Here is a 14,511-nt window from a genome sequence, read left to right as displayed (position 1 = left end):
CAAACTTTTTGGCCCGAGGGCCACATCAGGGAATAGAAATTGTATGGCGGCCATGAATGCTCCCAAAATTGAGGTTGGGGTGCGGGAGGGGGTGTGGGCTCTGGGGTGGGGTGGGGGATCAGAGGTTTGGGGTGCAGGAGGGTGCTCCGGGCTGGGATCGAGTGGTTTGGAGAGCGGGAGGGGGATCAGGGTCAGGGCAGGGGGTTGGGGCGTGGGGAGAGGCTCAGGGGGTGCAGGCTCCAAGCGGTGCTTACCTCAAGCGGCTCCCGGAAGCCGTGGCATGTCCCTTCTCCAGCTCCTACGTGGAGGCGTGGCCAGGCGGCTCTGCCACTCTGCCTTGTCCGCAGGCACCGCCCCTGCAGCTCCCATTGGAGCGCGTAGGAGCCGGATCGGGCCATGCCACGGCTTCCAGGAGCCGTGTGGTTCGGCCCCCGACCCAGCGCCCCGGCCGGAGCGGGACCGAGCCACATGGTGCGGCTCGCGGGCCGGCTTAAAACAGCTCGCGGGCTGGATCCGGCCCGCGGGCCGTGTTTTGTCCACCCCGTTCTATTAGCTTTGGGTCACAGAAAAGTCAGATATACAATAGTACATTCTGAAAACTGTTGGTTTATCCTTATGCCTCGGGAACTGAAAGATACATGTATCATGATAAATAGTTTGAGAACACATATGGGCCTTTAATTTATTCTCATTTTCTGGGGTTATTTAATGCAACCTAAACTGGGATGAAATCCTGGATCCATTGAAAACAATGGGAGCTTTGCCATTGACTTCAATGGGGCCAGGATTTCACCCCTGGAGTTTACAGTTGACTGCTGTGACAACAGGGTGAAATCCACTTATAGTAAACCAGAATATAGTGAAACTATTTACAGCGAAGTAGAATTCAAGTCCTAATTTGTTACAGTTCATTGCAATTTGAAAATTGGAATTCCAGTTATAATGAAATTCATTTTAGGCCTTCTCTATACAAAAAAGTTGCACTGATTTAATTAGATCAGTTTAGAAACCAATTTAGTTAAATAGGCACGATTCCCTTGTGTGAACCTTCGTATTCTGAGACCACAAGGGGGTTGCACTGATTTAACGAAATTGGATTCTAAACTGATTCAGTCAAATTGGCGCAAATTGCTTGTGTAGACAATGTCTCAGGCTAAAATTGTTCTGTTGAAAAGATTATTAGAAGAGGGTCCCGCTGTTGAAACATATTGAAGTATAGAACAGCAATTGTAATAGCAATAATGCTTTCCATTTTGAAAGCACATCACATGTAGTATTTAATCCACAAATACCCCAGCGAGGCAGGAAGGAAGTGTTACCTTCATTTTACAGGCAGGTTAACTGTGGCATAGGGAGGTTAAGGGATGTATCTAAAAGCTACATACTAGATCAGCAGCAGAGCTGTGACTAAAGCTCAGGACTTCTTGACTCCCACTCCCACCTTTAGACTATGGTACCTTCAATATTTCATGTGATTTTATAAATAGCCCTTGTACCATATCAGTGAATAATTAACTACACCTCTACCCCGATATAACGCGACCCGATATAACACGAATTCAGATATAACGTGGTAAAGCAGCGCTCTGGGGGAGGGGGAGGGGCGGAAGGGGCTGCGCGCTCCGGCGGATCAAAGCAAGTTTGATATAACACGGTTTCACCTATAACGCGGTAAGAGTTTTTGGCTCCCGAGGACAGCGTTATATCGGGGCAGAGGTGTAATTTTTTGTTCTTTAAAGGAAGAATGCTTTCATCTATTCATACACTACCTCCCTCCAGTGCACGCAGATGTAGTGTTGTGCCTGATCATGCAAGAAAACAGATGAGTGAATGTCAAAGGCAATATTTTGGGGCCAATTATAGTCTCATTCTCATGTTTCAAGCTACTCAGTAATGTAATCAGACTATTTGTTGAATATCATGTTCTGAAATGTTGTTAGCACAAAGCACCAGACCTGAACGACAGTACCACATAAGCAGAACATAATGAGGGGAAATCATAAGGAAGTATGCACGAGTGCAAGAGCTGTCTAACTCCTCCCGTTCTGGGACTGGGGGTCTCCAGCAGTTACTGATAGGAATGCTAGCCTGGTGCTGGGACTTATACTCTACGTTCAGGCACTGCTGATCGCTGCCTTTTTATCACTTTAACTGAATATAGTACTAGTGATCGGTACTGGATTTACAGCCCCTAGCAGTGAGCTCCTGGGAGCGGCTCTATCCGATGCCAGCTGGCAATGTTTCCCTAGGGACCATTAGCTAACTGGGAATTGGTGGAGCACACTGGCGCATTGGCCACACCTCTCCCTGCCCTGCTACACTGAGGTTGGGCAGGAGGTGGTGTAAGAGCCAGTAAGTCTAGCTTTACACGAGCTGAGAACTCCCCTCCACCAGGGACATTCTCTGCTGGTGAGATAAGATGCCTGAGTGGTGCAAAGGGTCCAGATGGTGGCAGAGAGTGTGGCTGTGAGTGAGCACAGGACGGAAACGCTGTTTCACCTATCCTTTCTAGGGGTAGTCCCTGTAGAAAATTAGTGAAGCACAGCCTGGGGTAGTATGGAAGAAGCTTGCTCTGCTGTGCTGCCTGTACTGTACCTGTTCTGTAGGGGGTAAAAGTGATGCCTGTCCAGAGGGCCTGTACAAGCCCTGTGGAACACTAGCCTCATTATTTGCTTATAAGCCCCCATGGTGGATCAGGGCCCTGACAATAGGTGGAGACCAACAGACAGGGCACAAGGAAACAATGAGATAATGCCGGTCAGCATGAAAAACAGGGAGTTTCAGCACATCAGCAGCCTACCTATGGTTTGGTTTTTTGTAGGCATTATTACTTTTCCTTGTGTAGGCTTTGTGACAGCCCTTTACACTGCAGTGAATTTGACCTCTAGGGCCTGATTCTGATCTCACTTGCACCAGTGCAAATCAGGAATTGTTCCACTGAGGGTATGGCTCCACCACAGTGGCTACAGTGCCACAGCTATGCGGCTATAGCTGTGTGCTGCTGTCACGCTGTTGTGCAGATGCTTCCTACATCAACGGAAGTGTTTTTTCCACCTATCTGAGAGGCGGTAGCTTGGTCAATGGAATTCTTCCCTCAACCTAACTACACCTCTACCCTGATATAACACGACCTGATATAACACAAATTCGGATATAATGCGGTAAAGCTGCGCTCCGGGGGGGCGGGGCTGCGCGCTCCGGCGGATCAAAGCAAGTTCAATATAACGTGGTTTCACCTATAACGCGGTAAGATTTTTTGGCTCCCGAGGACAGCGTTATATCGGGGTAGAGATGTATGTCTACGGTGGGGTTAAGTTGACATAACTAAGTTGCACAGGGTGTGATATTTTTCACAGTCCTGAGCGATGTAGCTAGGTTGACCTAAATTTTAGGTGTAGACCAAGCCTGAGATTAATGGAGTTACACCACAGTGTAAATGTGAGAGATTCTGTATCTGTCTCTAAACCATAAGACTTGCAAAAGCACCAGCTTCTCTTATAAGGTATGCTCATTTAACTGAGATAATCCATTTTCCATGGAAATGTACCTATTACTCAAATTCTACTGTTGTATTTTCCAGTAGATGAAACATTAATGAGAACATATCTTGAAAAGTTTCAGGGGTTCAGTAGGCACCAAGTCCCATGGGAACACGCCAAGACTACATAAAGCACACATCTCTAGCAAGTGTTCATCTCCTTCATTATCACCCTGTTGGCTATTCTAGCCAGGTCAATCCAAATCCTTAATGCTAGTGTCAGATTGGAGAGCTGTTAAAATCAGCAAAGCCGGGTCATCCTCTCCAAAGTGCTAGTGTTAATCACCATTAGCTAGAGTATGTGCAGCTCCATCAGTCAGAAACTTACTCCTTATATTTAGAAGAGAGCCAATTAGTATTGAGAGACAAAAGATTGCCCAATTCACAGTGATTTTGTTATGGTTCAGTGGAACTGTTCAAATTTTAACCACTTGCCTTTAACAATACTGTATCTTACAGGTTTAATTATTTTTGCCCAATAATGTCTATATAAAGCAATGAAGAATATGCAGTTTGGGGCAGGAACCATCATTTCTTTATATGCATGGACAACACCTACCACAACTGAGCCCCAGTGCTTCTATGCACTTCTGTAATAATATCAGTATCAATATTAACAATAACACTAGTGTCTTCAGGCTGCATCAGACATGACTGTGTCTTTGCTAGGATAGTCTCTCTCCAGTGCTGGCTCCACGATTTGCAGCTCTGGATACTTACATACTGTAAAATGTATAGCAGAAACCATACCTGCCATCTTGCCTGCTGATTGTGTATCCAAAAAAAGGATTGTTGACAAAGCTGATGTTCACTCCAACTAGAGGGGTTCCATCTGATGTTATGACCTGACCTCGAATCACACACGCATGGCTGCATGAAGGAAAGAAATGATAGGAAATGGTAAATCATGTCAAAGATGGGGGAGTGATCCCCGACTTACCCTGCTGTGAATGCCTGCACACCAGGATACCTAATACCATACGCAATAAAATTCATACGCCAAATCATGCCCCCAGATCATGCCCCCATAGCTCTTGCTGACTTGGGTGTTGTGCACACACATCTGAGAGCAGAATTTGGCTTCACCTTTTTTCTACTCTTGTCATAGTCAACCACTGGCAAATATACTGTTCTCTGTTATCTTCTCCTGAACAGCACATGATATACTGACATGGCTATAGCTCACTCAGCTTCACAGTGCCTTGACAGAACTGGTCTGATTAAGGACAAAACATGTTTTAGAACAGAGGAGGATGGAAATGTACCAAATACTGCATGGGCAGGTTTATGGCAATTAAGTCCTCTGATGATCAAAGAGATGCGCTGGCCTTGATGAGCCAGGTCTTCCATATTCCATAAGGAAGTGTTATTGCTTTGAAGAAAATATGACGACAAATTTGCCAGAATCAGATGAGTTCCTTATAGAACGTTACAGCAATTGAGCATGCAAACAACAGAACAGCCGGTTGTTTGTAGATTACACCTACTCCATTCTACTCTGCACTTTTATGACACCTTTCCCCCAAGGATCTCTAAGTGCTTTACAACACCGATTAATTCTGTGAGGTTCGTATTTTACAGATAGGAAACATGAAGTATGTTGAGGTTTTCAATTACTCAGGGTCACTCAGCAAATCTGTGGCAGGGCCGAACATAGAACACATAGGTCTCGATTCCAAAGTCTCTGTTCAAAGCCCTAGATTGTACAGCCTACCATACGGCTATGCAAGGAGCTTCCAAAAAAGACAAAAATCTTGTGTATCTGATAGTGTCTGATCTCAGTGTCTATCTCAAGGTACTTATTTTTCTGAGTGATAACAACATAATAGGACGTGTGATTTTTGCAGGCAATGTCATGCTAGCCAGCAGAGACTGGAAACCAATGTTCCTACTGCTTTAGGACCAGATCCCCTGCTGGTGTAAATCACCAGAGCTCAATTTATAATCCATCTATTTGTAGTAAGAGAATTCAGTGGAGCCACATGGATTTACAGTTGCTGAAGATCTGGCCTTCAATGCCTAGGAAAGCACTTACATGATCTCTTATTACCATGGAACACCACAGAGTCCACAAGTTATTGCCTAAGGGGTGCATCAACACAGCAAAGCTTGTATGGCACAGCAAGAACCAATATTTGTAGCAAGTAAGGATTTCACTGGATATTTATTCCATGACATAGAAGACAGACTTTTTAGTTGTCATGCCATCCAGTTATAGCAGACCTCTCCATTGATTTAAGGAGAGATTTTCGTGCATATGTTGATGGCAGAGTATGACTCAAAAGTTGGCATTTAGGTAAACAGAAACAAAAGCTCAAAGTTCAACTCCAGTATCTACTCACTTGATTCCCATGTTCCCCTTGGTCAGTCCCAGAGAAAACAAGATATAATGCACCGGTTTTTTATTTCACTTATATTAGTTTTACTCTGGTGTAGCTCCAATGACTTCAACAGAATTACTCCCAATTCACACAGATGTGGAAGGAGAAGCAATCCCATCAGTAAAAGAATAATAATTTCTGTATTCCATTGCACCTTCCATCCAAGGATCAAAAAGCACTGTATTAACAATTCAGCTCTGTGACCTCTGAGGACACTGGGTAAATGACCATCCCTGTTTGACAGATGGGGAAATGAAGACACAGAGGACCAAATTCACCCTATTGTAACCCCACTGAAGTTGACAGAACACCACCAGGAAAGTATTTGGCTCACAGTAGTAAAGTTTGTGGACCCAGCCAGGGGCAGTACCCATAACTTCCATTCTGAGGCCTCAACATTACCCACAAAACCATTCTTCTCATCTTCTTCAGTGAGAGCTGAAGGAGAGTCTGAAATAGTCACCAAGTCCTTGAGCCTTCTAATCATCTTTACATTTTGTGGAAGGATAAGCATCACTGTGGACTCCTCTTCCGAAGCCCAAGAAATTCTTGCTATTGGGAACAATGGACTCGGCAGGCTGAATTACCATTACCTATTCAAACCAACACTAAAAGCATTACTGACGGCTGCTTGCTCATTTGAAAGTGGTTGAGCTGAAATACAAATAAAGCACATTTTAATGAGCTAATGGAGAAGGGTTGCTACCTTCTTCCACTGCCTCCCCACAAACTACAAGCAAAGAGAAAAAAAGAGACTAAATGTTGTAGATGCCTTAATTGGTGCCCTAGGCAAAAGATAACTAACAATTATGATTGTAACTCTCCCAGAGTCTAAGCAGATGAAAGCCTGTGAGTAAAGTTGTAGCCAACACACTGGACTAGATCCTCAGCTGATTTGCACCAGCTGAGGATCTGGCCCATAGCTTTCATGAGTTCATGGGCCCTCAGGACTGCAGGGATAAAGCACAGCCACACAGTTACAGGCACAATAAAAATATGCAAAAGAACTCACCCTAAAGCGGAAACTCTAACAAACACATCTGCACTTCTAGCTTCCATTGAGTGACCCTCTCCCTTTCTCAATAACTCTTCTAGTTGTCATGCTCAGCTTCTTTGCTCCATATTTCTTTGCTTGCCGATTTGGACTAAGACAGCCCATCTTCAGAGACCAGTAACTCTTAGGAAAGCCTACCTGGCCCCCAGGAATCCCCATGAGGGCTATACCAACTCCTTTACTCCCAGAGGGTAGTTCTTCTCAGATCATAGTCATAAAAAGAAGCTGGGGCAGTGTGCGTACAAATATCTGAACTTAATTAAAGCGGGATGGAGATGAGAAAGATACTGAATCCCAGACTTTGCCTGATCAGATCCTCAAATTTTCTACTTCCCCAGTTGATAAAATTTGCCCCATTTGGGAAAAACAATTAACGCTGTGCTTTGTAAGCAGCTGGCCTCTCCAGTGTCATCGTGTCCTTTCTGGAGGCAAAATCGACTACCCACAATGCACTCAGCCCCCCAGGAACCTGGTTAATGCTAATTTAGTCAGCCATTTCCTTCAGAAGACCTTGGTCTAAATGCAATTACACTGCAAACACGTTAAGTGGTACTGCAAAGACTCTCAGCCCTGCTCGGAAGGTCTCCCAATATATTTACATAAAATTATCTCTCATGTTAATAGGGAAGATTTATTCCATCAGTCTAGTTTGGCCAGCACTGAAGATGTTTTCTGCAGTTGAGCAAAATTGAATGTCTCTTTGCTGTAGACTTGTCTTTCCAATGAATTATTAACATATTTCATCCACTGGCTGAACTATTTTTTTTCAGACTGCGTTTACATGTGGCTGTGCAGATCCCTTGTTTTACAATAACCAGTTCTCCAGTCTGTTTTTTTAATTAGCCTTTCCCAACCCCTCTGGTCTTTTATTTTTCTATAGAGGTTTCCCTATAATTAGGGAACACTAAATCATTGCCGAATTGCTACCATGTGGCTTGCTAGATGGCAAGTCTGAGACAAAGTAATTTTAGACCATTGCTTTGTGAAGTAATTTGTAATCACTAGAAGATTAAGTTAATGTCCACCTGTCCCCCTGGGTATGATCTAGGGCCCAGTGCCATCAAAAGTAGAGACACATTCACTCTCCCCTTCCACAGCTATAGAGAGAGTACTCTTTTCTTTAGTAAGACCTGTATTTACATGCTGGGTGGGTGGGTGGGTGGGTGGGAATCCAAGTATGCAATAGTTATAAAATACTAGAAATCAAAGGAAAAATCCCAACTGGGTCATTTAATCCATCTTCATGCCAGGAAAGATTGCTCCCTACAGTATGTTTCCTAGCTCTTTGTCTGGTTTAATGTTAAACATCTCAGGCAGTGGGATTTCCAAAACTTTATTATTAATAATTATTTGTTTAGTGCTGGAAATATGCTTGGCATTGTACAGTAGACAAAATAAAGACATTCCTTTTCCTGAAGGACTTCCTTGGGAAATTTTACCAGAGTCTAACATGGTCTAATCTGGTGCTTGTTGAAACTGATGGAAATACTCTCATTGACTTAAAACAGATATTGGATGAGGCTCATAGATTTCACCATTAGGAATTATTTTCTGGTCTTCATGCTAATTTTTCCTTTTCCTCAAACATTACTCCTAGTCACAATCCATTGTATCACAACCGCAGCTCCTTTTTTCCTGGAAGTTGAAAGGCTTCAAATACGTTTGGATGATTAACATGACCTCCCCACCCCCTCAGCCATGTTTTGGCCATGTTATTTGTATCAAATATTTTTAATCTCCACTCAGAATTCCCCACATCCCTATATTCGTTGTTGCTACTTTTCTATAAGTTACTTCCAACTTCGTTTGACATCTTTTTGGTACCGAGGTGCCCAGAACTGAACATTCTGTTCTAGATGGGGCTTCACCAGAGCTCCACAAAGTGAATTGAGAGGAAGGAGGTTTCTGTTGTTAAAGCCCTCATGTCAAAATCAGAAGATCTAGGTTCTATTCCTGGTTCTGCCACAGATTTTCAGTGTGGCCTTGGGCAAGTCACATAGGGAACTGAGGCACAGAGAGTCTATCTGTAAAATGGGAATAATAGCACTGCTCTACCTTACCGGGACATTGTGCGGATAAATTGAATAATGTTCTATTGTCTTAGACATAGGTACTTATACTGCTATGGTATTGTGGTACTGGTTTGTGATGTGCCCAGATACCTTGGTGATGAATGCCAGAGAAAAATCCTACCAATAAAGCAAGTCATTACAGATGTAGTCTTGGGTCACTTGCTGCTGTCGTCCTTTTGCTCATTTATAGCACAGGATACAGTATAACATACAGTCCCACTCTACCTCTGGAAGCTAGTGCCAATGGCAGTGCTAACCTAGTGCAGTTCCTGGACCCTGGCCTCCCAGCTATGAGGGAGAAGACTCCTTACACTCTCTTCCTGCACAGGGTGAGCCACAATCTGACTCTTCCTGTTTAGTTTAGCAGTGTGGAAAGTCGACAGCTGACAACTACTCAACAAACCTGTGGATGTCGCTTGAATCATGAAGTTTGGTAAGAAAATGGAAACGAAGGGTTCTTGAGACGTTAAACAAGAAAGACTTAAAAAAACCAAGGAAAATTAAAATTAAAAAGTAGCCATCCAGAAAGGCTCCCACACAGCTATGTATAACACAAACGAGTTCCTGAAAGAGTTTGGCATATGTCAGGCAGCTGGGATTCAAAACAAATTAATTAGGCTAGGCAGAGAACCTTGCCAATAAATGGAGCACCAGAATGCCAGTGTCAGGCTGAAGAGGACCTAAACATGTTGACATCCGACCAACTGTGCACTCAGGGATTTGCTGAAGTGGCACTGACAGACAGAGTCTGCGACAGCTTCCGCAGCTCCACTTCCTGAGGAGCTGATGGAGTGGGAGACACAGGCGAAAAGGAATGCCAGGCAAAAAACAAAAACGACCCAGCTCAGCCCCAGGAAGTCAAAACTAGGCTGTCTGCAGGAACTAAACTCGATTGGTTCTCTTTTTTTAACCTATGCCTCTAAGTTAGCTACACATGCCCCATCACTTGAGCATCAGGAAAGCGTGATGTTCTTTTATGGGTTTAGTTTTTTAATTGTTAATATTTTGCAGAAATGCTCTACATTTTGTCACCCATTCTACAAAAATATACAGTCTCAAATAATGCAGGCAATTAATCAAAATGTTATATTCAAAGCGCATTACTTAAACTGGTTAAGGAAAACTGGAGAAAAAACAACAGTATAATGCTGGCATACTTTTAGGAATACAGATAATGAAGCTGGTATCTGAGGCATCTCCATAAAGCTTTTATTCACCAAGATGTACAATAAAAGCTCTAGATTCACAGTGTACTCTATTTGGGTTTTTACACCAAGCCCATCACCATGGTATCTGAGCATCTCTCTACCTTGTTTTTTATAGAATCAGAAAGGTAGGGCTGGAAGGGACAGTGAGAGGTCATATAATCAGGCCCCCAGTGCTGAGGCAGGACCAAATAAACTTAGACCACTCCTCACAGGTATCTGTCTAACCTGTTCTTAGAAACCCTCCAATGACGGGGATTCCACAACCTCCCTTGGAAGCCTATTCCAGAGCTTAACTACCCTTATAGTTGGAACAATTTTCCTAACATCTACCCTAATCTTCCTTGCTGAAGATTAGGCCAGTTACTTCAGTCCCACCTTCTTGTCCTACCTGCAGGTCAGGCCAATTACTTCTTGTGCCACCATCAGAAGAGGACTCCTGCTGAGGCATCACCAGTGACAAGTAGTGCAGGACAATTACCTCCCTTGACTTACATATGACACTCCTGTTAATATACCCCAGAGTGATGATAGCTTTTTCTGCAACTGCATCACTTTGTGGACTCATATTTAATTTGTGATCCACTAGAACCTTCAGATCCTATACAGCAGTACTACCACTTAACCAGTTATTCCCCATTTTGTAGTTATGCATTAGATTTTTCCTTCCCAATTGAAGTACTTTGCACTTACCTTTACTGAATTTCATCTTGTTGATTTCAAACCAATTCTCCAATTTATCAAGGTCATTTTGAATTCTAATTCTGTCCTTCACACAGCTGGGTGTCATCCGCAAATGTTATAAGCATACTGTCCACTTCATTATCCAAGTCATGAATCAAAATATTGAATACTATTGTCTCAGGACAGACCCCTGCAGGACCCCACTAAATAAATCCCCTCTTTGACCACAAAATATTGATAACTACTCTTGGAGTACAGACTTTCAACTAGTTTTGCATCCACTTTATAATAATTTAATCTAGACCACATTTCCCTAGTTTGCTTATGAACATGTCATGTGGGACTATGTGTCAAAACCCTTGCTAAAATCAAGATATATCACATATACAGCTTCCCTGCATGCACTAGGCCAGCAACCCTGTCAAAGAAGGAAATTAGTTTGGTTTGGCACCATTTGTTCTTGACAAATCCATGAGAGCTATTACTTGTTACCCTATTATCCTCCAGGTGCTTATACGTTGATTAATAATTTGTTCCAGTATCTTTCCAGGTATCAAAGTTAGGCTGACGGGTTTACAATTTTCTAGGTCCTCTTTGATTCTCTCTTTTAAAGATAGAACATGTCTGCCATTCTTTAGTCCTCTGGGACCTCACCCATCCTCCAAGAGTTCTCACAGATAATCGTGAACAGTTCTGAGATTGCTTCAGCTAGTTCCTAAAGTACTCTAGGATGAATGTCATCAGTCCCTGCCAACTTGAATACATCTAACTTATCTAAGTATTCTTTAACTTGGTCTTTCCCTATTTTGGCTTGTGTTCCTTCCCATTGTTAATATTAATTAAGTATCTAGTTACAATTCACCTTACTGCCTTGTATGTCCCTTGCTAGGTGTAATTCATTTTGTGTTTTGCTTTGCTGTATTTGTCCTTACATGATTGTGCTATTCTTTTATACTCATCCTTAGTAATTTATCCATGTTTCCCCTTTTTGTATGATTCCTTTTTAATTTTTAGGTCATTAAAGAGCTCCTAGTGTAGCCACAATGGCCCGTTACTAGTCTTCTCTTCTTTCCTTTGCATTGGTATTGTTTGCTGTTGCACTTTAATATTGTCTCTTTGAGAAGATGCCAGCTCTCCTGAACTCCTTTTGTATTTACCTCTCTTGTGTAGGTTTAGTTCCCTGGCTAGCAAGTGTCCAGTTTTTCAAGCCCTGCGTTATGTATTTCTGCCATCATTCTGCTCAATGCAGACTTACACCGTAGACTTTATAGGAGTAGTTATTAGTCATTCTCAGTAGACAATGATGTTCTCCAACACCATTGGCCACCATTCTGCTGGCAATATTGCCAGTAAGCTATTCATAGCTGTAGTTCTCCAAAATTAAAAAGGCACCTTTGGTGCATGCCAGTTTAGTAACAAAATAACATTATGTGAGGAAACACTTCCCACTTGTAAAAACCCCATGATCACATAATCACCTCCACAGAACAACTCCACTTTGATGTCAGGATTTAGTTCTAAACTGCCTTATTGGTTATAGAACCCCTATTAGACTTGGTTCTATTTCACAATCCCAGGCTCTCTCTCTTCCTTCTGGAAGCACATCCTCCTCTCTGATCTGCCAAACAATTTGGCCGCTGTTGGAAGGAGAAGCTTCTGCTGCTCCTCCTGCCATCTATAATATCTTGGATCTCTCTGCCTTATCAAATCACCATTTCCAGGGAAAAATGACTTTTCAGATGAGATTTGTAATGAGAAGAAGAGAAAATGAGGCAGCAGGATATAGGAAAGGTATTCCACAAAACAGGAAATTATGAGAAGACTGTTGCATTAGCAGTGACTTGCGCAATTATATAATATTTAACTCCTACTATACTACTGAACCCTGAAAAAGTACTTTCGGACACAGTTTGCATAGAAAGTGCTATACAAAATAAAGTTATGTTATGCTATGATGTAAGGTCTAAGTGGAATTCATTGCTTCCCATAATGCTCTAGATCAAAAAAGATTTAAAAGCTGATTCTCCTCTCACTTACACCGGTGTACCTCTAAGAGGAGTTGCTCCTGATTTACACTTGTGTAAGTGGAAAGATAATCTGGGCTTTAGGTTCTTAGCCCTTCAGAGGGTTTCAGTAGCTCTTATGGTGCAAGCTATTTTTGCATATAATGATGAGTTAGGTTAATTTCATATCAGGGCCGGCCCACAACATTTTGGCACCTGAGGTGGGGAGCTCAAATGACACCCCCATACCCTCTCGCTTGGGCCAAAACTTTGAAAGGTCTCAATTCTGCCTTCTTCCTGTTCTACTCCTCTCATGGTACTGCTCTGCTACCTACCCCAATAAAGGAGAACTAACAACTTAAAATGCCTTGTTCAAAAATTTTAAATAACACTTATCTTTCAAATGCCTGAACAGCAAATGTAACTTTTCTTGTCTGCATAGTAAACACTGGCATTTTTATCTGTTTGAATAATCAAAGTGGTGCCTTCTGTGCCTTCTTGGTTGGTTGCTTGCTTCCTGAAGGTCCAGAGTCTGGGCCAGCTCATGCTCTATTGAAATGGTTGCAAGGCTGACCAGCCTCTCCTGTGTCATTGTGGAGCGTAGATGTGCTTTTATTAACTTCAGCTTGGAGAAGCTGCGTTCTCCACTGGCAACTGTTACAGGAAGTGTTAGAAGTATGCGAAGAGCAACAAAAGCATTTGGAAAGAGGGTGGTCATCTTATTTGTGCACATATATTCCAGAACAGCCTTTGGAGTTGATCCTGCTGAAATGTATCCTGAAAGTTCATCACCTAAATCACTCGCATCAATATCGCGCATGTCATCATGTGTCAACACTGTCTCTAGTGCCCTGCATTGCTGGTGTAGGTCTTCTTCAGGTATAGTGAGGAGTTTTGGAATATCATACAACATCCCAAATATACTGCTGTGTTCCTTGAGCTGCATGAAACTGTATTGCACAATCTAGCACCTGGTTAAAGAATTCAACTTTGAATTGTTGTTTGGGGTCTCTTATGGGATTATCTCGTGCCTCGTAATCAAAATATATTCTTCTTCGGTGACTCTTGTATTCTTGAATGGGTGGGAAAATAGCTTCAGTGTGAAGTTCCTCTGCCAACTTCTGTGCACTCTTCAGAACATTTTGAAATCCCTTATCTGACCGGTAAGACTGTAGGTATGACTTTGCTTTGTCCAGTTGTTCCATTGCTCCAGATATATCAAGGTCAACACCTTGGAGTCTCTTGCTTACAACATTTATTTCAAACAGTATGTCATGCCACAACACTAAGTCACACAGAAATTTGAAGTTATGAATGTTTCTGGTGATTCCATTTCCCTCTGCCACTGTTCTCCCACGAACAGTTCCTGTCATAGCATTATCCTCCATAATGGCAACTATGGCATCATCTATCTTCCCAATTTGGTGTTTGATAGGCTTTATCGCCTCCACTCGACTTTCCCATCGTGTGGCATTCAGTGGTTTCAGTGTCAAAGAGGATGTTCCCAGATGTTGCTTCAAAATTTGCCATCGATGAGTTGATGCAGAGAAAAATACAGAGATGCTTTGAATTAC

General features: G+C 42.7%; 1 protein-coding gene across 4 annotated transcripts in view; it reads right to left on the bottom strand.

Moving 5' to 3' along the window:
• The window catches only part of TENM4 (teneurin transmembrane protein 4), a 427,958-nt gene that overhangs the window by 83,639 nt on the left and 329,808 nt on the right, over positions 1-14,511 (bottom strand). For all 4 annotated transcript variants that reach the window (XM_065406816.1, XM_065406791.1, XM_065406800.1 and 1 more), the window contains one exon: positions 4,289-4,408. In XM_065406816.1, the coding sequence (XP_065262888.1) occupies positions 4,289-4,408 (120 nt within the window). The remainder of the gene's footprint in view (positions 1-4,288; positions 4,409-14,511) is intronic.

The sequence above is a fragment of the Emys orbicularis genome, chromosome 1, assembly GCF_028017835.1.
Source record: "Emys orbicularis isolate rEmyOrb1 chromosome 1, rEmyOrb1.hap1, whole genome shotgun sequence".
In the NCBI taxonomy this organism is placed as follows: domain Eukaryota; kingdom Metazoa; phylum Chordata; order Testudines; family Emydidae; genus Emys; species Emys orbicularis.
Note: the sequence above shows the minus strand (reverse complement) of the source record. Positions and strands in the feature narration are given on the sequence as shown.